We start from the raw sequence: 27,447 nt of genomic DNA on the forward strand, positions 1-27,447 counted from the left end.
CATGATGTGTGGGTCTCTGAAATGAAGCGCTGGGTCCCTATCCTCGAAGACACTGCCTGTCACAGCCAGTGCTCCAAAGAAATGTCACATAGACCCCGAGGCCACCGATGGGGGTGGTTCAGAGCCGAGTCTCAGTGGACTGTTTGTTTGTTTGTTTGTTTAATTTTTGAACATTTTATTGGTTTAATACAGCCTACTTAGTAGAACCCTGGAGAGTTCACTAAAAGTTTTGAAGACAGCAAGCCCCAAATTATATCAGCATAGGGAATGGCCAAGATGTGCTGGCTGAAGGAGATCCCATCCCCCTGACTGCACCCATCAGAGAGAAACGTGATTCTGAGCAAAGAGACCATCACACCTCCACAGAGCACCTGTCCTTCCTTTGCAAGTTGAGGCTTGGGTTCAGAGTTCAAGTGATGCTAACTGGTAATTTACCCAACCTGCTTCCTAAAATCCTATTACAAGAACGTAGCATTTAGCCAGGCGCCGGTGGCTCACACCTGTCATCCTAGCTCCTCAGGAGGCTGAGATCTGAGAGTCTTGCTTTGAAGCCAGCCTGGCTGGGAAGTCTGTGAGACCCTTGTCTCCAGTAAAACATCCAAAAGCTAGAAGCGGAGGTGTGGCTCAAACGGTAGAGTGCCAGTCTTGAGCAACAAAACAAAACAAAATCCCAAAACAAAAAAAACACTAAGGAAAAGTGGCCAGGGCCTGAGTTCAAGCCTCAGGACTGGCCCACACACAGATCGTAGCTTTTGCCTTTGGTACCATTTTAGTGGAACATGGAGGTCCTAGTTCATCTGGCCTCCTAGTAACAGAATACATTAGAATGGGTTTTTAAAATTACAAATAATAGATATTTATTTCTCACCAGTCTGGAGGCTGGAAGTATGGGCCCCACTGGTTCCAGTGAGGGCCTGCTTCCGGTTCACACATGCCCAACTGCTCACTGCCTCCATCCCCATGTAGTAGGAGGTCGAGAGAGTCCTCCACTGAGGGTCTCCAATCTGAGGGCGTTAATTCTATGCGGGGAGGGGCATCCACATTCCTGAGCGCCTCCCTTTCTAAAGGCCATCCCCCTGGGGGTGGGGCTTCATCTGGCAGGGGTGGGTGGGACAGGGCCGGGAGGGGGACACAAACATTGTCTCATGTGCAAAGTTTCTTCGTTCTCTCAGGAACAACTAAGAAGAGAAGAGTTCTTGCTCTCATGGAGAACTTGGATCTCCCACTGTGGGCAGCTCAGAGCAAGAACAGCGTGCCAAACTTTGCAGCCAGGAAACACTTGTTGTCCGGCCACCTTTAGTGCGTTTTAGCTGTCAGTCTGGAAGTTCGACTCTACTCGGCAGTGATTCCTTCCATCCTTCCTGGCTTCTCTGCTCTGCCGATTCCAGATTCAGAGATTGGTGATCCTACTGGACCTGCTCAGAAATTCAGACCTGGACCAAGCTCTCTGTCTGGCTCCTGACTGGGGTGATCATTCTCTCTCATTGGCATTTCTCTCTCCTGGAGAGGTGCCGCTGGCTGGGTTGGGTGGCTCAGTCTTCCTCATCCTCATCTTCGTCCTCTGTGTCCTTGTTTGGGGTGCATCTCTGGAAGCACTGCACCACGGTGGCCAGGAAGAAGCTGGAGATGATGGCAGCGATGGAGACGGCCACCCCGGAGAAGATGATGATAAACAGGTCCGTGAGGGACAGGCTGAACTTGCACTCGCTGAAGCTGGCCTCAGACAGCTCGCGCAGAGCCACCCTCCGGTTCTCTGTGGGCAGGGAGCACTGGATGGCATCCAGGCCTGCAGAGAGGCCAGTGGAAGGGGAGAGAGAGAGGGACAGAGAGAGAGGGACAGAGAGAGAGAGAGTTAGCCTGTAGCCCATCACTTCCCAGATGTACCCAAAGCTGGGCTGACCAAGCCAGCCTGACAGGTGCATCTTGGTTTGGAGATGCCTGGGGTGGCCGTGGAAGGCACCACACTGGGTCTGGAGTCAGAACCTCTGCGGACTTCAATCCAGACCAAGGCAACAGCTGTCTATGGAGACAGGGAAGGCGGTGGCAGATGCCATGGGTGGCAGAGCGCCACCTCATGGAAGGAATCCCCTCTGCAGGCCACTCTCCAGTCTGCTGTACCCTCCTCTTCCCTGTCCTTAAGGTGGAACAGAAGCCAAGATTTGCACAGCCAGGTTGGTGGTAACCCTGAAAGGGTTTCTCTTGGCAGCTGGTACTCAGAAGCCTGGCCCAATCACCTAAAGATGCTGTTCAATGCAGGTTTCCAGGCTCACCCCTGCAGACCCGGGTACAGGAATCTGCCATGAGATCACCAACTCTGCATGTTTAGTAGCCGGTGATTGCCCTGCTGGTCCAGAGGGCCAGTTAGAGAAGCATTGGTTTTTCTTTTTCTTCATTGATACGAAGGTGTATTGTGAAAGGAATCCTTCCTTCCTTCCTTTTTCTTTCCTCCCTGCTCTTCCCTTCCTTTCTTTCCCTTCTCTTTATTTGTGCTTGGCCTCGGGCTTAGACTCAAGGTCTGGCACATTTGGGGGAGGGGGAGAGGAAGACAGTACTGAGGCTTTAAATCAGGGCCTGGGCACTGGCCTTAGCTATTTGGCTCAAAGCTGGTGCTCTACAACGTGAGCTTTTCAGTAATTAATTGGAGAGAAGAGTCTTACAGACTTTCCTGCTGAGGCTGGCTTTGAACTGAGGTCCTCAGCCTCCCCAGCAGTTAGGATTACAGGCACGAGGCACCAGCACCTTGCCTTTCAGTGCTCAGTTCTTCCGAGAATTGACCTCAGCTCATTTTCTGTATTATCTGATTTGCTCATTCCTTGCTAAATTATCAGCCAGTTACCCAACAAAAAGCAGCCCTACCAATTTCCTGGGCTCTTCTCTCATGTCCTTTCTTCTCCAGCTCAGGAGACAAGGAAGATTGACTTGCCTCCTTCCTTCTATCCTAGACCATCCCTTAAGCATCCACAGCCAACCTGCTGCTGCTTTCTTCCCCCTGGGAGCTGTTGCCTAGCAACCACACTGGGCACTCTGCTCTGCCACCATCAGAACCTGTGTTAGAGACCTATGGAATTAATGTGGGCTGAGGCTCTATATCTTCCTCTTGTTTATATGCAACCAGAGTTTTAATTTTGTTATAAATAAATATAAATATTATATATATAATGACTATATATGTGATTTATACATATATATATAGAGAGAGAGAGAAAGAGAGAGAGTGTGTCAGAGTCAGTTCTGGGGCTTGAACTCAGGGCTTGGGCTCTGTCTCTGAGCCTCTTTGTGCTCAAGACTAGCACTCTATCACTTGAGCCACTGTGACTCTTCTGGTTTTTAATTGGCTAATTAGAGATAAGAGTCTCACGGGGACTTTCCTGCCCAGGCCGGCTTTGAACTGCAATCCTCAGATCTCAGCCTCCTGAGTAGCTAGGATTACAAGCGTGAGCCACTTTTGCCAGGCCTGCTATAACTATTAACATCTATTAATTGTGAAACTCAGTGGAATTCACTGAACTATATCCATAATGAATATACTGATATATATATATAATATATGCTGACACTGATATATTTCCATCATGAATATACAGTTATCTACAATGTATATAATCTCATATATATATATATATATATATATATATATATATATATATATATATATATATCCTGATCCTGTCCCTTTCCTCTACTTCCTTCCTCTTGAGCACAGGGCTCCTTCTGTTTTGTTGTTTGAGGCACTGGAGAGTGAATGAACTTAGGGCCTCATGCTTAACTACACAAGCAATGTATCTACCACTTGAGCCAGGCCAAAGTCCTCAGCCACAGTTTGTGTGTGTGTGTGTGCATGTGTGTGTGTGTGTTTGTGTGTGTGTGTTAAGAGTAAGGCTTGAACTCAGGATATCAAGATCTCCTTTGGCTTTTTCTGCTCAAAGCTAGTGCTCTACCCATTGAGTTACAGCTTTATTTCTGGATTGTTGCTCATAAGCGTTTCTGTCTTCAAGATCCTCATATCTCACTCTTCTTGGTAGCTAGGATTATGAGCTTCAGCCACCAGTGCCCATCTAACCACTGTTTTTGACTGTTTATTTTTCTTTTGTTAAAAAAGGCCAAAATATAGGCTGGAGGCATGGCTCAAGTATAGAGTACCAGGCAAACAAGCAAGTTGAGCAGGTAGGTCCTGGATTCAAGAATGATACTGATAAAAGGGAGGGGAATAGATACATGACTCGGCAGAGTACCAGCCAATCAGTGAAAGTGGCAGGTACCAAATTTGAGTCCCAGTCTTAGACATAGGAAGGAAGGGAGGAAGGAAGGAAGGAAGAAAGGAAGGAAGGAAGGAAGGAAGGAAGGAAGGAAGGAAGGAAGGAAGGAAGGAAGGAAGGAAGGAAGGAAGGGGAGAAGAGAGGAGCAGAGGGGAGAGGAGAAGAGAGATACACAGAGACAGAGAGACACAGTGACAGAGAAAGAGACCAAGAAAGACAGAGACAGAGGCAGAGAGGTCAAACTTCTGTCTACTTCTGAGCATTTTTTTTTTGTCTGTGGTGGGGCTTGAACTCAGCACCTGGACACTGTGCCTGGGCTTTTCTGCTCAAGGCTAGTGCTCTAACACTTTGAACCACAGCTCCACTTCCAGTTTTCTGGTGGTTAATTGGAGGTAAGTCTCACAGATTTTCTTGCCCAGGTTGGCTTTGAACCACAATCCTTAGATCTCAGCCTCCTGAGTAGCTAGGATTACAGATGTGAGCCACTGGCTCTTTTGAGCATTTTTAACACATCTGATGACTGAGGGGTGTGGTTCAAGTGGTAGAGTATCTGCCTAGCAAGTGCAAGGCCCTGAGTTCACTCCTGTCTACTGCAAAAGCCAAGACATATAAATGCAAATACCTAAGCACATTCGACTCACACTGGAGTGCTTTAAAAGGACAATCATGTGAGGGTTTCCTGAAATGAAACCGTGGAAGCTGGGTGAAAGAAAAAGGAAGTTTTACAAGTGGGGGAAGCCATTGATCCCTCTTCTTTTGACAGCCTGCCCCGGCCAAAGATGGTCTGAAAACAAGAAGAACAAACACACACACAAACAAATGCTATCAGGGCAGCAGGTTGCATGCGGCTCTTCAGCTGAGCACTGCCTAGCGATTTTGGTCCTCCACAACAATCACGATACAACACAAGCCCCACGGTGCTTGTGGTTGGAATCCAATCCGCAATGCTCTTTGTGCCTGCAGATTAGTTCTGGCATCTTTACAAAGCTGGGATCTTACGAAATGTCACCTGGCCTTTCAACATAGGTGGAAGAAGCGGCGAGGGGGGCGGGGGTTCTGGGTGCGGTCATCGTTAACACCCTAGCTGGCTTTCTGCAGCTTACAAAGGGCAGAGAAAGAAGACAAAGTGGACCAAGAAGGTCAGCCAGGCAGAAGGCCTGGCAGGAGGCGGGGAGGGGGCTCCGCCTGGTTCACTGCAGGAGTTGGGGGTGAGACATTCCTGCAGATATTTGTCAAGGTTGCCGAGGTAGGAGGACAGAGCCCCCTGGGGGTTGAACATGGAGAAAGAGTGGAATTGTCACGGACGGTTATGTGTAGGAATGTGTAGTAAAACAAGATTGTCTCAGCCACAGCAACACCGTGGAATTCTGGGACCTCCACATTGTGTGGGGATTTCTCCCGGCTGCAAACAGGTGGGCAGTTCCACAGGGGACAGCAGCGCGGTGTCCTCTCACCCAATGACACTGGGACGCCATCTACCTGGAGGTGACAGGTGGGCCTGGGTCCCCCCTTCAGATGCTCTCTTGTGAACTGCAGGTTGTTTCTTTCTGTCTGCTGGGCTGTGAAGGGGGTTTCTGTAACCTCGGGTTTCATAGGCGTTGCCAGCCAGCTAGCAAGTCAACACAACACACACACACACACACACACACACACACACACACATGCACACACACACGCACACACACACACGCACACACACACGCACACACACGCACACACACACGCACACACACACACACACACACACACACACACACACACACTTGCTGAGACTTGGAGGACTTTAGGCATTGTATGGTGGGTAACAGAGACCAAAAACAAATTTATATTTACTAAAAAACAAATCCGTGTCTCCCCAAATTCATGTTGAAGCGCATGTGCTTCCCGTTACTACCACCAAATACCCTGGACGATCACCTGATAGAGGACAGGTTTGCTTTGGTCCCTAGTTTGGAAGATCTCTGTCCACGGTTGATTTGACCCCAGTGTCTTGGGCCTGTGGAGAGGAGGTAACGCTTCATGGTGGTAGCATGCACTACAGAAACTGCTCCTTAGGGGCTGGGAAGGTGGCTCAGTGGTAGAGCGCTTGCCATGCATGCATAAGGCCCTGGGTTCGAATCCTCAGCACCACATAAGCAGAAAAGGCCGAAGTGGGGCTGAGGCTCAAGTGGTAGAGTGCTAGTCTACCGTTGTAGAGCTGAGGGACAGTGCCCAGGCCCAGAGTTCAGGCCCCACGACCGACAAAAAACAAAAAACAAAAAAAACCCAGAAACTGCTCCTGTCACCCATCGGGAGCACAGAGAAAGAGGAAGTGGGCCGGGGTCCCCTTCGAGGGCCAGTATCTCCCTACGACCTGGCACAGGCCCACCATCTCCCGGGAGAAGCCTTTATCCTCCAGGCCTTCGGGGTGCTCAAGAGCCGAACGATAAGCTGGACCTGGTGGCTCACACCTGTCATCCCAGCGATTCAGGAGGCTGAGGTCTGAGGATCAAGGTTTGGAGCCAGCTCAGGCAGGGAAGTTCATGAGACTCATCTCCAATTAGCCGCCGAAAAGCCAGAAGTAGAGTTGGGACCAAGTGGTAGAGCGTTAGCTTGGAGTAAAAAAGCTCTGGGACAACACCCAGGTCCTGAGTTCAGGCCTCGGGGACCAGAACAAAACAAAAGAAGGGCCTTTCACAGGAGAGGTCTGGGAGGCCAGGTGTGCTGCACATGCCTGTGATCCCGGCACTGTGGACACTAAGGCAGGAGGGTGGCCACCAGTTGGAGGCCTCAAAATCAAAAGAGAGGGAGGAGGGGAGGGAGGGGAGGGGAGGGAGGGGGGAGGGCTATCTCCAGGGAAAACCGTTGAGCAAGGGTGGGGGCTGGAAGGCGCGTAGGGCAGTGGTGGGGGTCCCTACTTGGCACTGTGTGCCCTCCTTCCCTCACCCATCTCCCCAGCCATTGTCACATTGTACCCCTCAAACCTACGCTAGTATCAGTCAACCGAAAAATAATCATCCACGCCACAACTCAACCCCAGAGGATGACGAGAGACAAAAGCTTCTCACGTAGCCTGGGTGTATCTGGACTCTGTCCTCAGGGCTCTACGTGTGTCACCCAGGTTCAGTCCCCGGCCAACCCCACCAGGAGGCAACTCCACTGGTCCCCTCCTTAAAGCTGAGGCATGGGGAGGGCAAAGGACCTGCCCAAGGCCAACTCTCCTAGCACAACACCATCCCCTCTACCACCCTCAGCCCCTGCCCCAGGACCTTTGCACACACAGTTCCTCCTGCTCGGCAGCCAGACCCTCTCCTCCAGCATCATTCTCCATCGCTACCTGGATCAATTTTGTCAGTTTCCCAAGGTCACCATGCATGAATTTACTTTCTGCTTCCCCGCTCATCCCTGCTCAAATGCGACACGTACAAGATGACACTTTGTTGTTGTTTCATTCTTCCCTGCTATGTTCCATTACACAAAACTTGCAAACACTTTTTTTTTTGCCAGTCCTGGGGCTTGAACTCAGGGCCTGGGCACTGTCGCTGAGCTTCTTTTGCTCAAGGCTAGTACTCTATCACTTGAGCCACAGTACCACTTCCAGCTTTTTCTGTTTATGTGTGGTACTGAGGAATTGAACCCAGGGTGTGTGTGTGTGTGTGTGTGTGTGTGTGTGTGTGTGTGTGTGTGTGTGTGTGTGTGTGTGTGTGTGTGTGTGTGTGTGTGTGTGTGTGTGTGTGTGTGTGTGTGTGTGTGTGTGTGTGTGTGTGTGTGTGTGTGCTGGTCCTGGGGCTTGAACTCAGGGCCTGGCTACTATCCCTGGGCTTTTTTGCTCAAAGCTATTCCTCTACCACTTTGAGCCACAGCTGCACTTCCAGCTTTTTGGATGATTCACTTTCTGGACTGGGCTGGCTTTGAACCATGATCCTCAGATCTCAGCCTCCTGAGTAGCTAGGATTACAGGCGTGAGCCACCAGCGCCCAGCTGCAAACACTGTTTGGATCTAAAACAATACGTGGATTTGGCTTCGATGAGTGGCCACAAAGAGCTTCCCAAACGATGCATCTCAGCAACAAACGGAAGCCCCACCACCCAGGGTGCGTGCGGGACCATGGCCCGCACAGAGCCGTTGGTACCCAATTGGTCAGCAGATGGCGCCATCTCCCATGGGCGGGGGCGGGGGAGACCCTGCTTTTGAAAACAGGAGGAGCACCCACAAATCAGCCTTACCAGACGCCATGCCAGGTAGCTTGGCTTGCTTAGCCTGTTCACTCAAACCTAGCGCTCTACCACTTGAACCACACATCTACTTCCCGTGCATTTCTCTCTAGACTCTCAGACTTCTTTCTTTCCTTTTGGTTGCAACCAGGATTCAGATTTGGGCCCCTGATGTGTTTTTGCTCATGGCTAGCCATGCCTCCAACCCCAGACTCTCAGATCCGCCTTGCTTGTTTTGTTCTGGTCTGGTCTGGTCTGATTTGTTTTGACACAAGGTCTCTATTCAAGATCTCCCTGGGGCTGGGAAGGTGGCTTAGTGGTAGAGTGCTCATCTAGCATGCCTGAAGCCCTGGGTTCAAGTCTTCAGTACCACATAAACAGAAAAAGCCGGAAGTGGTGCTGTGGCTCAGAGAGCTTAGAGAGGCTGAAGGACAGTGCCCAGGCCCTGAGTTCAAGCCCCAGAACCTTCCTGCTTCAGCCTCCCAAGGTCTGGGATTATAGGTGTGCACCACCACACCCAGCTGTCTTGTTCCTTTAAGTCTGCTTCTTCAGGTCACGTCCTTGGGATGAATGGCTTCTCCGTCTGTTAGCAGAGCTGGCCCTGCTCATGTATGCTCAAGTCTCACTGATGGAATACGCAGAACAGAGTTCAATGGTGAGCGGGGCCCCCATCCAGACCACCTAACTCTGGGACACAGCAGCATCCTGGGAGGAAGTAAGGGTGACTTCCAACACCCCCATGGGCAGCCAAGTAGCTTCCTATCTTTGACCCCATGATGGGTCTTTCTCTGTCTCCCAAATGAGCAAGCTCCATCTGGTCCTGGTTGCTTTGGAATGGGGCCCGGGACACACTCAAGAGAAACTGAGCTGGGTGCTCTGTTCACACCTGTAATCCTGCCTCAGATCTGAGGATCCTGGTTCGAAGCCAGCCCAGGCAGAAAAGTGCATGAGATTCTCATCTCCAATTAGGCACAAGAAAAAGAGCCAGGCGCCAGTGGCTTACACCTGTAATCCTAGCTACTCAGGAGGCTGAGATCTGAGGACCACAGTTCAAAGCCAGCCAGGCAGGAAAGTCCGTGAGACTCTTATTTCCAATAAACTACTAGAAAACCAGAAGTGGCACCGTGGCTCAAGCAGTAGAGCACTCACCTTGAGCTGAAGAGCTGAGAGACAGTGCCCAGGCCCAGGGTTCAAGCCCCACAACCCCTCCCATCCCACACACACAGCTGGAAATGGAGCTATGGCTCACATGGGAGAGAGTTAGCCTTGAACAGAAAAGCCCAAGTGCAGTGCCCAGGCCCTGGGTTCAAGCCACAGGACTGGCACAAGAAAAAGAGACAGACAGACAGACAGACACATACACACACAGAGTCAGGGGCGGGGAGGGTGGCTTGGGGCCACCTGTCACCCCCTAGCAGGCTCCCTCTCCTTGATGGATGACTTTCCCTACAGCTGACACCTGAGTGGAGCGGGCAAAGCGCTGCCATCCTAGAAATAGACGGTGACACAGCAGATGGTGGACTGAGATTAATCTCTTGCGCCCAGCCCGGCCCTTCGCCAGGAAACAGGCTGCAGCCAGGGCTGTCCAGGCCTTTCCCCTCAGCTGGCCCCGGGGCCTGCCCAGCTCCCCCAGCCAAGGCCCTCGTAAGCACTTTTGTGCTTAAAGGTACAATTTGGGTTTCCTAATTGTGTTTATAGGCGAAGCCTGCGTGCACACCGCGACAGCAGAAATAAACAGAGAGGAAGGGAACGAAAGAAGCCCTTCGCTCACAGCAAACACACCGGTTTGTCCTCTTCAAAATGCTTTCCTGTGTCTATCTGGGTGCACACGAATCTGCAGAGGAGAAATGTACCCCAGCACTGTGCGGCTCCTCTCCTTCCATTCTAGTGTGACCATCAAATACCCCCTTTTGCACCAGGTGCCAGTGGCTCACGCCTGTAATCCTAGGTACTCAGGAAGCTGAGATCTGAGCATCAAGGTTCACAGCCAGCCTGGGAAGTCCAGGAGACTCTTTTTTTGTTGTTTTGTTTTGGCCAATCCTGGGACTTGAACTCAGGGCCTGGGCACTGTCCTTGAGCCTCTTTGTGCTCAAGGCCAGCACTCTACCACTTGAACCACAGTGCCACTTTTTTTCCATGTATGAGGTACTGAGCCACTAAGCCACCTTCCCAGCCCTGAGACTCTTATCTCCAAAACCAGACGTGGTGCTGTGGCTCAAGTGGTAGAGCACTAGCCTTGAGCAAAACGAGCTCAGGGACAGCGCCCAGCATGTGAGTTCTAGCTCCAGGATGGGCACCAACAACACAATCGAAAACAAACAAAGAAGTATTGCCTTTTGTTCTGTTCTTTTTTTCCCTTCATTTCCTGAACACAGGTCCCACAAGCGGCAGACGGCTTTGGCCATCAGTTCCTGTTCGCCTACTCTGTCAGCCACGCCAGAGCAAAGCGATGCTTTCTGTTGCATTTCTCCAACGGCCAGCCCCACATTGGCCTGTTGGATTTGTCCTTCCGTGACCCGCCTGCCCACTGCAGGAGCTCTGCCTCCCTCTGGCCCCCCTGCTCTACCCCAGCGTCTCTGGGGATCCCTGGGCACTGGGCACTGATTCCTGTGTTCTTTGTGCTGGAACTCAAGCCTCTCTGCCATTTGCTTCCTCTTCTCTACACGGAGCCAAGACTCAGCCTGTGAAGGTGAATCCTTCCCCACCCTTCCTGCCTTTCTCCTGGGACTCCCAAAGTTAAAGGCCCAGGCAAAGGTGGGGATGGTGGGGGTGGGGGGGCTTGGATGCTCTCAGGCCGACTTACAGCCATGGTGCTGTTTCTTCCCACATCCCAGAAGCCTCAGTCTGGAAGCTCATGGAACACATCCCGCTCTCCCTCCCTCATTTCACAGAGGAGACGCTCAAGGAAGTCAGACCATTTGTCTAAAGTCTGGAATGGAACCTGGGCTCCAGACTCCTTGCTCAGTGTCCTTTCCACGTTCTTAATTCCCCCTGAGCACCTGGAGAAGGTGCGTGTGGCTGTGACCGCTGCTGCAGCCACTTTGTGCTGCAGAGGAAGGCATGTGAGAGGCGCGTGGCCCCAGGGCAGGGGTGCCAGGGAACAAGGGCTCTCATTTCTTTTAGTGCTGACCTCTGTCCTCCATCATCACTTTCATTCCACATCGACTGCCACAGGGGAAAGAAATTCCCAATCATCCTCCCTGTCTCCGCCGGCAGACACTTTGTCTGATTAAGTAATGCGCTGATTACACGCGGAAGAAGGCGTCTGTGTACGTGGGGTCAGGGCTGGCGGGGGCGCTGGCTCTGCAGCACAGGAGCCTGGGCCCAGACTCCCGTCTGCATCTGCACTGCACCCCCCTCCCCCCCCACCCCCCACCCCACCCCCCTCCCAACCTCGGACACAGACCTGCAGCAAAGGGACAGATTCCAGGGCCGGGTCCCCAGCGTGGCATCCCCAGGGGACACGAGGACTCTGCGGACCGGCACCGAGGGCTTGCCAGCACCGCCACCATCACCACCATGGCTGCTTCTACTGCAGCTGCTATGAGCCCCACCGCCGCCTGTGTCCACACCACCTCCTCCCGCCCTGACCCCTGTCGGACTCATTCCTCCTTCCCCTCTTCCGCCGCCTTCTTCCTGTTTCCCTCCTTTTCATTTTGGACAGGGTCTCACCATTTAGTCCAGGCTGAACTTGACCTCATGATCCTTCCGCTTCCGTCCTCCCGAGAGCTGGGATTACAGGTGTGCTCCCCAGGGCCTAGGCCTCACCTCCATCATTGCCACCGCCCTCACCCTGTGTGAGCATCCGCCAGTCGCTCCACCACTTCTCCCAGTTATAAGGTGGTTGGGTGGAACCAGCTCCACGCTCACCTCCTACACCAGCTCCACCAACTCCACCACGCTCACCTCCTACACAGCTCCACCACGCTCACCTCCTACACCAACTCCACCAACTCTACCACGCTCACCTCCTACACCAGCTCCACCAACTCTACCACGCTCACCTCCTACACCAGCTCCACCAACTCTACCACGCTCACCTCCTACACCAGCTCCACCAACTCTACCACGCTCACCTCCGACACCAACTCCACCACGCTCACCTCCTACACCAACTCCACCAACTCCACCACGCTCACCTCCTACACCAGCTCCACCACGCTCACCTCCTACACCAACTCCACCACGCTCACCTCCTACACCAACTCCACCAACTCCACCACGCTCACCTCCTACACCAACTCCACCACGCTCACCTCCTACACCAGCTCCACCACGCTCACCTCCTATACCAGCTCCACCATGCTCACCTCCTACACCAACTCCACCACGCTCACCTCCTACACCAGCTCCACCAACTCCACCACGCTCACCTCCTACACCAACTCCACCACGCTCACCTTCTACACCAACTCTACCACGCTCACCTCCTACACCAACTCCACCACGCTTATCTCCTACACCAACTCCACCACACTCACCTCCTACACCAACTCCACCAACTCCACCACGCTCACCTCCTACACCAACTCCACCACGCTCACCTCCTACACCAGCTCCACCATGCTCACCTCCTACACCAACTCCACCAGGCTCACCTCCTACACCAACTCCACCAACTCCACCACACTCACCTCCTACACCAGCTCCACCAGCTCCACCACGCTCACCTCCTACACAGCTCCACCACGCTCACCTCCTACACCAACTCCACCACGCTCACCTCCTACATCAACTCCACCACACTTATCTCCTACAGCAACTCCACCACGCTCACCTCCTACACCAGCTCCACCAACTCCACCATGCTCACCTCCTACACCAACTCCACCAACTCCACCATGCTCACCTTCTACACCAACTCCACCAACTCCACCATGCTCACCTCCTACACAGCTCCACCATGCTCACCTCCTACACCAACTCCACCATGCTCACCTCCTACACAGCTCCACCATGCTCACCTCCTACACCAACTCCACCATGCTCACCTCCTACACAGCTCCACCACACTCACCTCCTACACCAGCTCCACCAGCTCCACCACACTCACCTCCTACAACTCCACCACGTTCACCTCCTACACCAGCTCCACCAACTCTACCACGCTTACCTACTACACCAACTCCACCACGCTCACCTCCTACACCAACTCCACCACGCTCACCTCCTACACCAACTCCACCATGCTCACCTCCGACACCAACTCCACCATGCTCACCTCCTACACCAACTCCACCACACTCACCTCCTACACCAGCTCCACCACGCTCACCTCCTACATAAGCTCCACCACGCTCACCTCCTACACCAACTCCACCACGCTCACCTCCTACACCAACTCCACCATGCTCACCTCCTACATCAGCTCTACCATGCTCACCTCCTACACCAGCTCCACCACACTCACCTCCTACACCAACTCCACCACGCTCACCTCCTACACCAACTCCACCATGCTCACCTCCTACACCAACTCCACCACACTCACCTCCTACACCAGCTCCACCATGCTCACCTCCTACACCAGCTCCACCACGCTCACCTCCTACACAGCTCCATCATGCTCACCTCCTACACAACTCCACCACGCTCACTTCCAAACCCAAACAAACACTGGGAAGGGACCCTCCCTGCATCTATTATTGGTGACCTTGTTAGACAGAACCTTCTAGCAAGACCATTGTGAGGCAATCTAAAGTCAACCATGACTCTGGTCCTTCCCACACCCATCATGACACTCAGGTCCACACTGCCTCTGGAGGCCCAGACACAGCATGGCTCCCTCCACGGGCTGCCCTTCCCATCACCAGCCAGGGCGGAGTGAAGAAGGAGATGAAATGACCCGAAGAGAAGCCAGAGCAATGGAGACAGCGGTGGAGGATGGGAGGTGGAAGATGAGGGGAGGGGAGGATGGAGGATGGAGGATGGAGGGGAGGATGGAGGTGGAGGATGGAGGGGAGGATGGAGGTGGAGGATGGAGGATGGAGGTGGAGGATGGTGGTGGAGGATGGAGGATGGAGGTGGAGGATGGAGGGGAGGATGGAGGATGGAGGATGGAGGATGGAGGGGAGATAGAGGTGGAAGATGGAGGATGGAGGATGGAGGGGAGGTGGAGGACGAGGGGAGGTGGAGGATGGAATCAGCCTCTAGAAGCTGCAGGAGGAAGGGCGTGGCCACCTTGGCTGGACAGCCTGTCAGCGCCTCCTGGACGTCCAGTCTGCAGAACCATGATGGAGCAGGTTTGTGCCAGTCCAGGCCCTAGGTGAGGGAAGCCCCTGGTGCCAGGCAGCGCAGGTCTTCCGCGGCACGCGGGGAGCAGGTGGCAGAGTGCACTGGGCTGCGAGTCCCCACGCTGAGACTCGGTGGCTCAGGCCTCTGCTCCGCCATGCCAGCGCGAGTCCCCACGCCCAGTTCTGGTGCCATGCTGAGACTCGGTGGCTCAGGCCTCTGCACAGGAGGCGGAGATCTCCTCAGGCTCACAGGGCCAGCTGCCATGGGAGCTGGTTCAGCTGTGATGGATCTTGATCAAAGACCCCCTTGCCCCCAGCCCTTGCTCTGTGTCCCCCTTCCTGACCAGTGTGTAGTGCTGGGGAATGGTACTCACCCAGGAATGACAGGGGGTGAGGGCTAAGCACTGGTCTAGCATTTTCACTACTCTGCTCTGTGGCTTTTGGCAAGGCACATGGTCTCTGGGAACCATGGTTTCCCATCTGAGAATGGAGAAGGTCTGTTTCCAGAATCTTCTAGAATGTTCTCTCCAAGATGGCGGTGCTATTGTCATATTTATCATTGTGTCCAGAGTACCTGAAAGACAATTTTCTTTCAGCAGGTGTTTGGTCTGCTCTGTTTTCTCTTCTGGATACAAGTCACCTTTGTTGGCTACCTCCAGGGCTGGGCTCTGTGGCCCCAAGGCCCAGGACTGAGTTCTGCTCTGGTTGTGAAATAGATTCACAAACCAGGTGCCAGTGGCTCACGCCTGTAATCCAAGCTACTCAGGAGGCTGAGATCTGAGGGTCATGGTTCAAAGCCATCCTTGGCAGAAAAGCCCCCATAAGACTCTTATTCCCAATTAACCACTCAAAAGCTGGAAGTGGCACTGTGGCTCAAAGTAGTAAAGCACCCAGCCCTGAGTTCAAGCCCCACGACCAACAAAAAAATAAAGTAAAGCAAGGCACCTAGCTGATTCAGGAAGCTGAGATCTGAGGATCTCAATTCAAAGCCAGGCCAGGCAGGAAAGTCTGTGAGACACTTATCTCCAATAAACCACCAGAAAACTAGAAGTGGCACTGTGGCTCAAGTGGTAGAGGGCTTGCCTTGAACTGAAGAGATCCGGGACAGCGCCCAGGCCCAGAGTTCAAGCCCCACGACCAACAATCTATCAATCAATCAATCAATCAATCAATAATAAAGTAAAAAATAAAACAGATTCGATAGCCCAAGAGAGAGGGCACAGTGCTCAGGGAGCCTGGACACAGGCCATGGAGCAGTGTGAGGAATGTGTGAGCACCAGTGAATGACCAGGCCCAGTGGGTGGCCCTGACAGTGAGACCACCTTGGTCTCCCTGGTGCTCCTGGGAGCCACAGAAGGTCAGTGTCCAGGCCAAAGGGCAGCAGAAGGAGCTGGACATCCAAAGCGCATTTAAAAGCCAATTCCAGTTGCTGGTGGGTGATGTGGTTGCCAGGGAGGCTCAGAAAGAGCCCAGAAGCACGCACAGCTTGCATTTCTGTCTTGGCTTGGGGGACCCGGAGCTTTGACTCTTCAGGTTTGGAGAGGGGCAGGGAGTGGAGATGTGGCTCAGTGGTAGAGGAACTGCTTAGACTCTACAAAGCCCTGGGTTCTATCCCCAGTTCCTGGGGGAAAGAAAGCTCAAAGTGCAGAGTGTTGTTTTCTTTTCCATTGTTGTTGTCTGTATGTGTATGTTTCTGTCGGTCATGGGGCTTGAACTCTGGGCCTGGGCTCTGTACCTGAGCTCTTCAGCTCAAGGTGAATGCTGTACCACTTGAGCCACAGCATCACTTCTGGTTTTCTGATGGTTAATTGGAGATAAGACTCTCACGGACGGGCTGGGAAGTTGGCTCAGTGGTAGAGCGCTTGCCTTGCATGCATGAGGCCCTGGGTTTGATTCCTCAGCACCACATAAGGAGAAAAAAAAAGCTGGAAGTGGCGCTGTGGCTCAAGTGGTAGAGCACTCGCTTTGAGCTGAAGAGCACAGAGACAGCGCCCAGGCCCAGAATTCAAGCCTCATAACTGACCAAAAAAAAAAAAAAAAGTCTCATGGACTTTCCTGCTGGGGCTGGCTTTGAACCACAATCCTCAGATCTCAGATCTCCTGAGTAACTAGGATTACAGGCATGAGCCTCCGACTGCCGGCTGTTGTTTTGTTTTATCTAAATCACAGAAAGGCCAGCACAGGTACCAGATGCACACCCAGGAGTACAGACACCCACCAAACCCCTGCCCATCCTCTGTGACCACCGGCTCCATTGTCACAGCACACTTCCCCAGCAGCCCTCCGCCCAGATCCCACACTTCCCCAAACCCCGGAGAGCCTGCCTTCAGATGACGAACCTAGAGGTACAGCTGTGGTCAAGGACCATGAGGTGGCCTGCCCAGCCCCCTTCCCCCATACCCACAGTGACCCAAACAGTTCCTGGTGCCACTATACATGGAGTCATCCCATCCATCTCCAAACTGATAAGATCCAGGGAGGTGTCCTCCCAAGACTCCAAGACCCTCCCAGACCCCCTCCCAGACTAAGCCCCACTCGCCCAGCCTGGCTGTGGCTCTTAGTGGAATGCATGAGCACAGGGGAGATGGAGGCTCTTCTAAATGGAAGGAGAGACCCACCTGTCCATGGAGAGAAAGACAGGAGCGAGGGAGGACCCGGGGGGCCTGTGTTTCCTGTGAGTCCCCACCCCTCCAGTTCTCAAGTCCAAGAGTCTCTGGGGCACGGCTATAAGGCCCTCCCCTAAAGCCCTCCCCACAGCTGATGCCAAAAGTGGCAGGCACCCCCCCCCCCACACACACACCCTTTTCTATCAGCTGAGCAGCCCAGGTGTCCAACTCAGCAGGGGGAACTAGAGGTCTCCATCCTAGGGAGCCTGGAAACAGGGACCCACAAGCTCCAGTGGTATCTGTAGCCTCCTTCCCCTGCTCTGGCTGAGGACAGGAGTTCCTGGTCTTGTTCCCCATCACCCGGGAGACCTGAGGCTTGGGAAGGCCCTGGGATGTGACCAGAATCCCACAGACCTGGGGAAAGAAGTCAGAAAACCTGCACTCCCAGGGTACCTCCCTCCCTGCCCCTGCCGGTGAGCTGGACTTCCCCTACTGGCTAGAGTTGGGATGGGGAATGTCTGGAAAGAACAAAAGCAGTGGCCTGCTCCTAATGGCGCTCGGGAATGTGTGTGTCCACCTGTGGGCTGCCCCACTGCCCCACTGGGACCCAGGGATCCGGGCATGTCTTGGTGTGTCCTTTATAGTGGGATGAGTCTATGGATAGGCCATGCGCTCTCTGGGAGGCACAGACGTGTGCTCACAAGTGACAGCTGACAGGTGGGAGGGCCAGGGAGGCTCAGGGAGGAGGAGTTTCCCTGGACACAGCCATCTGACCGTCTGGGGAGACGTCTCAGCCGGCGGGCTCAATGAACTCAGTAGCCCTGGCTGGAGACTGGTACTCAGTTGTCCCAAGGACAGAAGAAGGCATAAGGACCTGGAAGAGGAAGAGTGGGGGAGGTTAGAGGGTGTGGGAGGAAGCCGGGCTTGTCCTCAAGAAGGGTGAAGGCCATCAGAGTCTTCCAGACGTGCCATGTAGGTTTGGTACTAGCAACTAGAACAAGACACATTTTTGGGGTCCTCAAACAGGGTCCCAGACATGGCCTAGGATGCCTAGCCGTGGTCCTGAGTTAGGACAGGAGCCAATATTACACAGAGCAGGCTCTCCACCCGGACTTGGGGGCCTGGGCAGGGTGCCTAGAAACCAGGGACAGATAGGGAAGCCCATAAAGAATGGGGAGAGAGGACAAGGAGAGGATGAACCCCCAGAATGGTAACACAGGAGAGACCAGGCGTCAGAGCCCAGGATGTTCACATGGGCTGTGATCAGGGTAAAGACACAGCGGGCCCACAGAGCTTGGAGCAAAGAGGGCTTTACCATGACCTCCGTGACGTGGAAGACTTGATGCCCCTGGACGGCCCCCTGCCCACCTGCCGAGCACCCCAACACCTTGAGACTCTAGTGGCTACCAGATTCAGAGACGAGCAGGTACCAGTGGCTCAAACCTGTAATACTAGCTACTTAGGAAGCTGAGATCTGAGGATCGTGATTCAAAGCCCATGCAACTCTTATCTCCAGTTAACCACCAAAAACAATCAGCCAGAAGTGGAGCTGTGGTTCAAGTGGCAGAGCACCAGACTTAAGCAAAAAAAGCTAAGAGACAGTGTGCATACCCTGAGTTTGAGCCCCAGGGCCAGCACGCGCGTGTGCGCGCACGCGCGCACACACACACACACACACACACACACACACACACGATTCCCAAAGAACTCCACCCTTCTTTGAGATCTGAATTGGCTGATGATGGACAGGTGAGCTGGGACTCACAGTGACACTGTCCCCTCCAGAGAGAAGTCCAGTTGTGCCTCCAGAGGCTGGCCGTCCACCCCGGGGTATCCGGCTGTGAGGTGTCCCTTGAGTTGGCCAGCACAGTGAGACAAGGGTGCCCTTTTTCAAGGAGACCAAGCATTTAGGGGCAGAGTCTCAGGACTTGTTGGGGGGGGAGGGCTCTAAAATGCCCAGTGAGGCAGGGCTTGTTGAGGTCACCCAGAGTCAGTCTGCTGGAACGCGCCAGCCCATGGCACCGGGAAACGCTGACACCACCCTGGTAAAGGTGACACCGCACCGACTCACTTCTAGGAGACAATCTGCAAATTGCCTGATGGAGACATACCGTCAAAGGCGGTGAGAGGACACGTGTCCCCAACACGATTCCCTGAGCTGCATAAACACACAAGAAATGCTCCCTGGACCGGGGCTGACACCACAGGAGCCATTACCTACTAAAGAGCAAGCCTTTTGGACAGCATATGGAAAGCCAGGATGGAGCATTGAGATCTGAACGCGGTCTACCACCAGTTCTTGAGGCAAAAGCATAGCCAAGGGGGTTGGAGAGTTGGGGCCGGTCCTGGGACTTGAACTCGGACCCAGGTGCCGTCACTGAGCTTTGGTGCTCAACTCTAGCACTCTGTAGCTTGAGCCACAGCTCCACTTCAGGCTTTCTGGTGACTGATTGGAGATAAGAGTCTCATGGACTTTCCTTTCTAGGCTGGCTTTGAACCATGAACCTTAGACCTCCACCTCCTGAATAGCTAGGATTACAGCCATGAGCCACCAGCTCTTTTATTTTCTTTAAAATTAATTTTATTTACTTATTTATTTGGTACCAAGGAATGAAACCCAGGGCCTCGTGGATGCGGGGCAAGCACTCTACCACTAAGCCACGCTCCCAGCCCTCCTTTTACCTTCAAATAAACTGGCTCTGTGTGCTTTCAACACTGTCCAGGAGAAACAAACCCAAACCCCAGGCAGCGTCAAAACCACAGAATTTTTCCAGTGGGAGCAAGCCCTCCCACCCAAGAACGTCTCAAGCCTGGAGACAGCAGGCAGCCCTGGCAGGTCCCCCAGGCTCCTGAGTGAGCACCACCCTGGGGGCGGGGCCTGGGGGGCAGGGGCACGTGGGCGGGGCCAAGAGGGGCGGGGCCCACGGGGTGGATCCGAGTTCCCCCCAGAAGCTCATTCATGAGGCCAGGGCCCAGGAGCCCCAGCTTCACACAGGCTCTCAGATGGCCCTCTGAGAAACACCATCCTCTGGTCCTTGTCCTGTCACCATTTCTGTCCCCTTGCTAGGGTGCTGTAAAGGGAAGATGGATGGATGGATGGATGGATGGATGGATGGATGGATGGATGGACAGGGTGACACTGAGAGGCTGTGAACCTCATCCTGCCATGACAACAGTACCAACACCTCCATAGCTCGGGGGACTCCCCGCACCCTCCACACTCTCTCCCTCTCCACCCTGACTAGTCACCTGAGCTGTTTTGGAGGTCTCTGGCTTCCAGAACTTTCTACTTAGAGATTATCCCTGTGAGCCACTGTCCCTGACTGCTCTCAAGGAGAACCATCAGAACCTGGGGCAGAAGGGAGGGAGCTGGAGGGCCATAGCAGGGATGCTGGGGAGTATCTGGGTATGGGGTTAGACACCCAGCAGGCACCAGAGAACCAATGGCCATGTTCAATCCATTTCACTTCTTCGTACCTCGTTTCTTTCTTTTGGGTGGGTCGTGGGGTTTGGACTCTGGGCCTGAGTGCTGTCCCTGAGCTCTTCAGCTCAAGGTGAGCACTCTACCACTTGAGCCACAGCACCACATCCAGTTTTCTGGTGGTTTATTGGAAATAGGAGTCACAGGACTTTCCTCCCCAGGCTGGCTTTGAACAGTGATCCTCAGATCTCAGCCTCCTAAGTAGCTAGGATTACAGGCGTGAGCCATGGGCTTCCGGTTCCTTGTTTCTTTCTTGTTGGGTAGGGTTGATAGTGGGCACAGGTGTCTGCCAGGCAGGGCTGCTGTTAAAGGAGTCAGCTCTTGTGAGGCTCTAACATGTCTTAGGCAGTACGTTAGGGCTGCCAGATGAAATATACAACACCGGAGTTAAGTGTGGCAGTACATTCCTGTAATCCCAGAATCTGGAAATTAAGACAGGAGGATCACAAGTTCCAAGTCAGTCTGAGCTATGCAGCAAGACTTTACCTCAATAAAACAAACAAACAAACAAAAAAAAGCCAGGCACCAGTGGTTCACAGCTGTAATCCTAGCTACTCAGGAGGCTAAGATCTGAGGATTGTGGTTTAAAGCCAGCACAGTCAGGAAAGTCCATAAGACTCTTATCTCCAATAAACCACCAGAAAACCAGAAGTGAGCTGTGGCTCAAAGTGATAGAGTGCTTGCTCTGAGAAAAAGAGCTCAGAGACAGCACCCAGGGCCCCAAGTTAAAGCCCCTTGAATGACAAATAAATAAACAAAAGATGCCCCAAATATATTAAGTTTCAGATAAATGACAAATAACATTTAATATGAGCATATTCATAAGTATATTTCAGTATAATATTGTTAGATAAATTGTATGATCATATAATTTTTTTAAGGTCCAAGACCAGAACTGGCTTTCGTTCATGGGCTGGTGCTCTACCCACTGAACCAGGCCTCCAACCCCTCATATGATGTTTTGTATGATTTACATTAGAATATTATTGACCTGAAATCCAGCACTTCTGGGGTACTCTGGGGGTTATTTGCATGGTGGTTGTGTTTAGGTGTTGCTAATGGAACCTTGGGGTCCTTGTGTCCTTCAAGCTCCTATTGGGGGGGGGTTGAGGGGAGAGGTGGTTTCCTTCTTCCACCTCAGGCCCTGCGAAGGAGGCGGAGAGGAGGGGACCCCGGGGCCTCACGTACTTTCCCTGGTGGCTTGCTCTGTGGCTGTAGGTGCCGTGGCTGCAGGAGATTCACAGGGCAGACAACTCATGTCTGCGAGCACTGGAGCTAGTCAAGGTCACAGGAGACAGCTCTGGCTCAGTCCTGCCTCTCTGGGGAGGAGGGGAAGAGGAGGCCAGGGAAGAGGGAGGAAGCTGAGGAGGAGGGAGAAGGCTGGGAAGGTAGGAGGAGCATGGGGAGCAGGGAGGAGGCCCAGGGAAGTGGGAAGACACCTTTCTCTGTCCTCCTGCCCTTGATTCTTTCCTAGGGAAGAGGCAGCAAGCTCACCTAGAAGACCTCATGCTTGCCTGGCAGTGGCTCACACCTGTCATCCTAGCTACTCAGGAGGCTGCGATCTGAGGATCGTGGTTTGAAGCCAGCCCAGGCAGGAAAGTCTATGAGACTCTTATCTCCAATCAATTACTCATAAAAGCCGGAAGTGGTGCTGCGGTTCAAGCGGTAGAGTGCTCGCTTTGAGCAAAAGAAGCTTGGGGACAGCACCCAGGCCCAGAGTTCAAGCCCCAGGATCAACACTCCCCGCAAAAGAAAAAAAAAAAATAAAGCCTTGTGCTTCTACTTGGATGGAGCCCAATTTTCTTGGGCAGGAAGTGGGTGGTCAGCGTGGAGGGGTACCAGACCACAGAGGTTCAGCGCGCCCCTCCCCCAGCCCTGCTTTTGACTCTGATCCAGGCCCAGCCTCTCACTAGCTCCTCTGGGCAGGACAACAGGACCTCTCTGAAGGCCCAAGCAGCCTCTGTTCCAAGTCCATTACATACAGAAGATCCTTCCCATCCTCGCTGCCCCATCCAGTGGGCACTGGGACACTCCTGGCTTACAGATGAGAAAACTGGGGAATCAAAAGGCCACTCAGGCTTGAGGGCACAGGAGTTGAGTGCTTGCTAAGTACATGCCAGGGCTCTGAGTTCAAGCCCACAATTCAGCAAGGGAGGAAAGGGGAAAGAAAACCACCTGAGTGCTGAAGCCGGGTCTTCAGCTCATGGCCCTGGGGTCTGTGAAAAGCATAGGTGGGGAAGGGGAGGGAGGGAGGCAATAGAGGACAAACAATGGGTAACAAAATTAGGAGGAGCCGGTACTAGTGTTCTACAGCATAAGGTGACTAGAGTGTACAGAAAAGTATTGCATATTTTAAAAAAATTAAGCTAGGCTCTAGTGGTTCACGCCTGCAATCCTAGCTACTCAGGAAGCTGAGATCTGAGGACCACGGTTTGAAGCCAGCCCAGGCAGGAAATTCCATGAGACTTGAACTCAGGGCCTGGGCACTGTCCCTCAGTTCTTCAGCTCAGTAGATTAGTGCTCTACCACTTTGAGCCACTGCACCACTTCCGGTTTTCTGAGTAGTTTATTGGAGAAAAGAGTCTCATGGACTTTCCTGCCTGGGCTGGCTTTGAACCTCGACCCTCAGATCGAAGCCTCCTGAGTAGCTAGGATTACAAGCGTGAGCCACCAGTGCCCAGCTTACCACGAGACTCTTATCTCCAATAAATTTAAAAAAAAACAAAAACAAAAAACAAAGCAGAGTTGTAGAGCACTAGCCTTGAGTACAAAAGATCAGTGACAGTGCCCAAGCCCTAAATTCAAGTCCTAGGACCAGTACACAGACACAGACACAGACACACACACACACACACACACTCACACACACACAGATACACACACACACCTAGAAGAGTCAGTGTTGATGGCTCATGCCTGTCCTCCTAGCTACTCAGAGGCTGAGATCTGGAGGACTGAAGTGTGAAGTCATCTTGGACTGAGAAGCTCATGAGACTCCATCTCCAAAATAATCAGCAAAAAGCTAGACTGGAGGCATGGCTCAAGTGGTAGAGTACCAGCCATGAGGAGGCAAGCCTGCTTTGCATAATTGAGAGTCTGAAAGTTCCCAGGACAATGAAATGATACATGATTAAGGAGATTTTAAAAGATGGTAACTACCCTCCCTATCTTATCACTACACATTGTGCCCCCAAAATAGGTACAATCATTGAGTCAATTACATCAGAAAAGCTTTTAAGTATGAGCAGCATTGAAAACACAGGCAGAAGGACATGTGTTCCATGTTACTGGGGCCCTCGTGTGGAAGTTCAAACTCAGCCAATACACTGGGAGTCACCGTCATTCCATTCTGCATTCACTGGTAGGAAACTGAGGCTCAGAGAGGTCAAGAACTTGCTTGCCCAGGATCATAATCTAAGCCAAAGTCTGAACTTGGGACCCATGCCCAGCTCCCTCCCCTCCCCCACCTTTAGTTTCACAGCCTCATATTGAGCACAGAGTGCACTAGTACTAAGGGCATGAACTCAGGGCTTCTTCACTCAAGGCTGACACTTTACCTCCTGACCCACAGTTCCATTTTCAACTTTTGCTAGTTAGTTGGAGACAAGAGTCTCATGACCTTTCCTGCCAGGGCTGGCTTTGAACTGAGATTCTTAGATCTCAGCTTCCTGAGTCCCTAGGATTCCTGAGTTGGTGAGCCACCAATGCCTGGTCTGGCTCCATGTTTCCCTGGCTGAGTGAGACCAACTCCCCACCATATTCTGTCCCCAGGGCCCTAACACTGTTGCCTGCTCTGAGTGAGCCCATCTTCCCTCCTGGAAGCGGCCAGGGAAGCAGGGCCCCTTGGTGCCCATTTTCTTCCCCAGGCGATGGAGAAGATCCTGGATTTGCATGTCTCTGCATTTCCTTCCACTGTGCCATGTGTCAGAGTTCATCATCAGGAGACTACGCAGCATCGCTTCACCAAGTTCCAGTTTTCCACGTGGAGAAGTTGAGGCTCTTAGATCTTAAGCCAGGACCCAGCCCCACCACCCAGCCCACCTAGGGCTCTGGGGAGTTGTCAGTACTGTTGTCAAGTACTGTTAAGATGAGAAAAGTGAGGCACAGAAGCCATCGGGGACCTGTTTGAATCCCAGCCTCCTAGGATAGAAGTAAGAGCAGACTCTGAGCCTCTGACTCTCCAGTTACCGACCCACATCTGGAAGACCCTGGGACCTCCGAGTGGGTTGTGGATCTTATTAGTTTATTCATTATGCAAAGGCAGGGCTCACTGAGGACAAGCCCAGCGAGGTCTGCACGAGGCTAGTCCTTTCTTCTCGAAGGCCCAGGGGAGTCAGGCAGGACAAGGGGGACAAAGTTCAAAGCCAGGGGACCTCTTCCCTTTGCAGGTTAGATCTTCTCAGGGACTGTTCACAAGGTGAATTCAGACTGGGGTGAACATGCCAGCGAGGGGATCTGACCTGCTTGGGGGGTGGGCAGGGCACGATGCCGGTGACATTGTGGAATAGTATGGAGCACACGCAGATTCTGCGCACTGAGGAGCGGATCCCTCCCCTCTCAGAAAATGGATTGAAGACATACTGGAGCTCAGGCTGCATCTTTCCATCTTCTGCGAGGCTCCTTAGCTTGGGGCGAGGGAGGAGCCCAGGGCTGACTCCAAGTAGAAGCTGAAAGCCACTCTAAGAGAAGAGCATCGCTTGGCCCTGTCCTGGTGGAGATCAGTATAGATGCTGGCGTTGCCCGCTATCCCTGAGCCTCACTTTGGCATGCTTGCTGCCGGGCCCCTTCCTAGGGCCATTGCTCCCCCTGTGCCCTGTCTGCCAACTTGGGCATCCATGTTGCCAACTGCAAGGGGGCACCGGAGAGCAAAGGAGGTGCAGGCACATCTGGGCTGAGAAGCCACTGAACTCTATAAATCACTGCTGCATGGCTGACTGTGAGCAGGCTGCCTTTATCCTGGCCAAGAATGTTCTTCGCCTGTCTCCATCAGCAGAAGAGCAGGCAGGGAGCTTGAGAGGCCAGCGCAGGCTTGCAGGCTTCTGGATACCCCTAGAACCGGCCGGCTTGTGTCTGTGCCCTGGTTCTGGGATTGGGTGCCTTCCACTCATAAATGACACCCGCACCCACCTGTCCTGGGACCAAAGCCCTTCTGAGCTACAGGTGAACTGAGGCAGAGCCTACAGACCTCTAACTTGGGAGCATTAAGTGAAGATTGGAGAAAGGATGGCCACAGACAGGGCCAGAGAATTCTGCACGCACCGTCCAGATTCCCTTTCCCCAGCGGGGATCCAGGATCCGTCCACACTGAGAGCCATCCGCACCCAGAGCCGCTCACACCAAACAGTTGCTGGTTGAGCCTCTGGTCTCCTCTTCCAGGCTCCGTTAGACTCGGGGCCCACGGTGACCTCTCCCTGCGGAGGGGCGCCCCACCCCGCCCCCATCGTGTCCTCCTGCCCCGTCCAGCCCTCCACTCACCTTTGGGCAGTTTGGAGGTGTTCTCCTGGATCCAGGAGAAGAGGTGGGCGAAGTCGCAGTCACAGAGCCACGGGTTCCCGTCCAGGCGCAGGGCGCGCAGCGCGGGCAGCGCGTCCAGGGCGGCCACGTTGAGGCTGCGTAGATTGTTGTCGTTCAGCTCCAGCACCTGCAGCGACTCCAGGCTCTCGAAGGCCGCCTCGTGCACGCCCGCCAGGCGGTTGTTGGCCAGGCTCAGCTTGACCAGCCTCCCGGCCGAGCGGAAGGCGCCGGCGCGCAGCTGGGTCAGGTTGTTGTAGCTGAGGTCCAGGAAGGCGAGCTTGGCGGAGCCGCTGAACGTGCCGTCCTCCAGCGCGCGCAGCGAGTTGTTCCTCAGGTCCAGGTACACCAGGTCGCCGTAGAAGATGAAGAAGTCCTCCGGGATCCGCTGGATGCGGTTGCCGGCCACCAGCAGCTTGCGCACGTCCAGGGGGAAGGGATCGGGTACGCTCGGGAGCCCGCGATCGCGGCAGTCCACGGTGTGGGGGGCGCTGCAGGTGCAGCCCGCGGGGCACGCGTGTCCGGGCCGGAGCAGCAGGAGGAAGCCGCAGAGCCCGAACACCCCGGCGGCGGGGGCGCGGGGGCGCATGGCCGAGCGGAACGCACGCCGATCTCCCGGCTGGCCTGGCGGGGGGCGGGGAGGTCGTGCGCCCCGGGCGCACGGAGAGGGGACCGCGGCGGCGGGGACGGGGACGGCGGCGGAGGCGGCGGCGGAGTCCCAGGCGGGAGGGGGGGCGGGAGGAGGGAGCCGAGCGCGCCTGGGAAGGGATTCGACCGCACAGGAAATGAAGCCGCTTGGAAAATCCGGGGGCAGAGGCGGGGCGGGGTGTGGGGTGTGGGGGGAACCGTCGCCGACGCGGGCCCCAGGGGGATCGGTCACTCGAGCCCGGCGGCACTGGACGACAAGTGCAGCGATCCAGCCCCAGAGCAGCTTCTAGAGGGCGCGTCCTGTCCCGGGCATGCGCCCCGCGCGCGGTGCCTGCCTGGTACCCACACACTCCCCCCACCCCACCCCCTGCGCGCCAGAACCTGGGTCACTCGGGCTCTGCCCATCTGATCTTGGGTAGGGCTCCAAGGTGGCTGGAATAAATGCCCTCCTTCCTGCCATCTCCCTCCTGCGTTTGACACGTGGCAGCAAGAAGGAGAGTGAGCAAGGTTGGCAGTGC

General features: G+C 53.9%; 1 protein-coding gene across 1 annotated transcript; it reads right to left on the reverse strand.

Annotated features, from left to right (window-relative positions):
* Positions 1-1,503: 1,503 nt before the first annotated feature.
* Lrrc38 (leucine rich repeat containing 38) lies at positions 1,504-26,870 on the reverse strand. Its single transcript, XM_070036961.1, has 2 exons — positions 26,246-26,870; positions 1,504-1,786 (listed from the first exon to the last, which is right to left on the reverse strand). The coding sequence occupies exons 1-2, from the start codon at positions 26,868-26,870 to the stop codon at positions 1,533-1,535; spliced, it is 879 nt and encodes a 292-aa protein (XP_069893062.1). The 3' UTR covers positions 1,504-1,532.
* Positions 26,871-27,447: the final 577 nt, after the last annotated feature.

This window comes from Dipodomys merriami, unplaced genomic scaffold, assembly GCF_024711535.1.
Source record: "Dipodomys merriami isolate MVZ:Mamm:240054 unplaced genomic scaffold, mDipMer1.0.p SCAF_28, whole genome shotgun sequence".
Lineage (NCBI taxonomy): Eukaryota > Metazoa > Chordata > Mammalia > Rodentia > Heteromyidae > Dipodomys > Dipodomys merriami.

Bases quoted from the DNA above. Each gene is read 5' to 3' on its own strand.
- Lrrc38 (XM_070036961.1), bottom strand. From the start codon at position 26,870: ATGCGCCCCCGCGCCCCCGCCGCCGGGGTGTTCGGGCTCTGCGGCTTC. The intron at 1,787-26,245 runs GTGAGTGGAGGG...GCCTCTCTGCAG, and splicing joins CACCTCCAAACTGCCCAAAG to GCCTGGATGCCATCCAGTGC.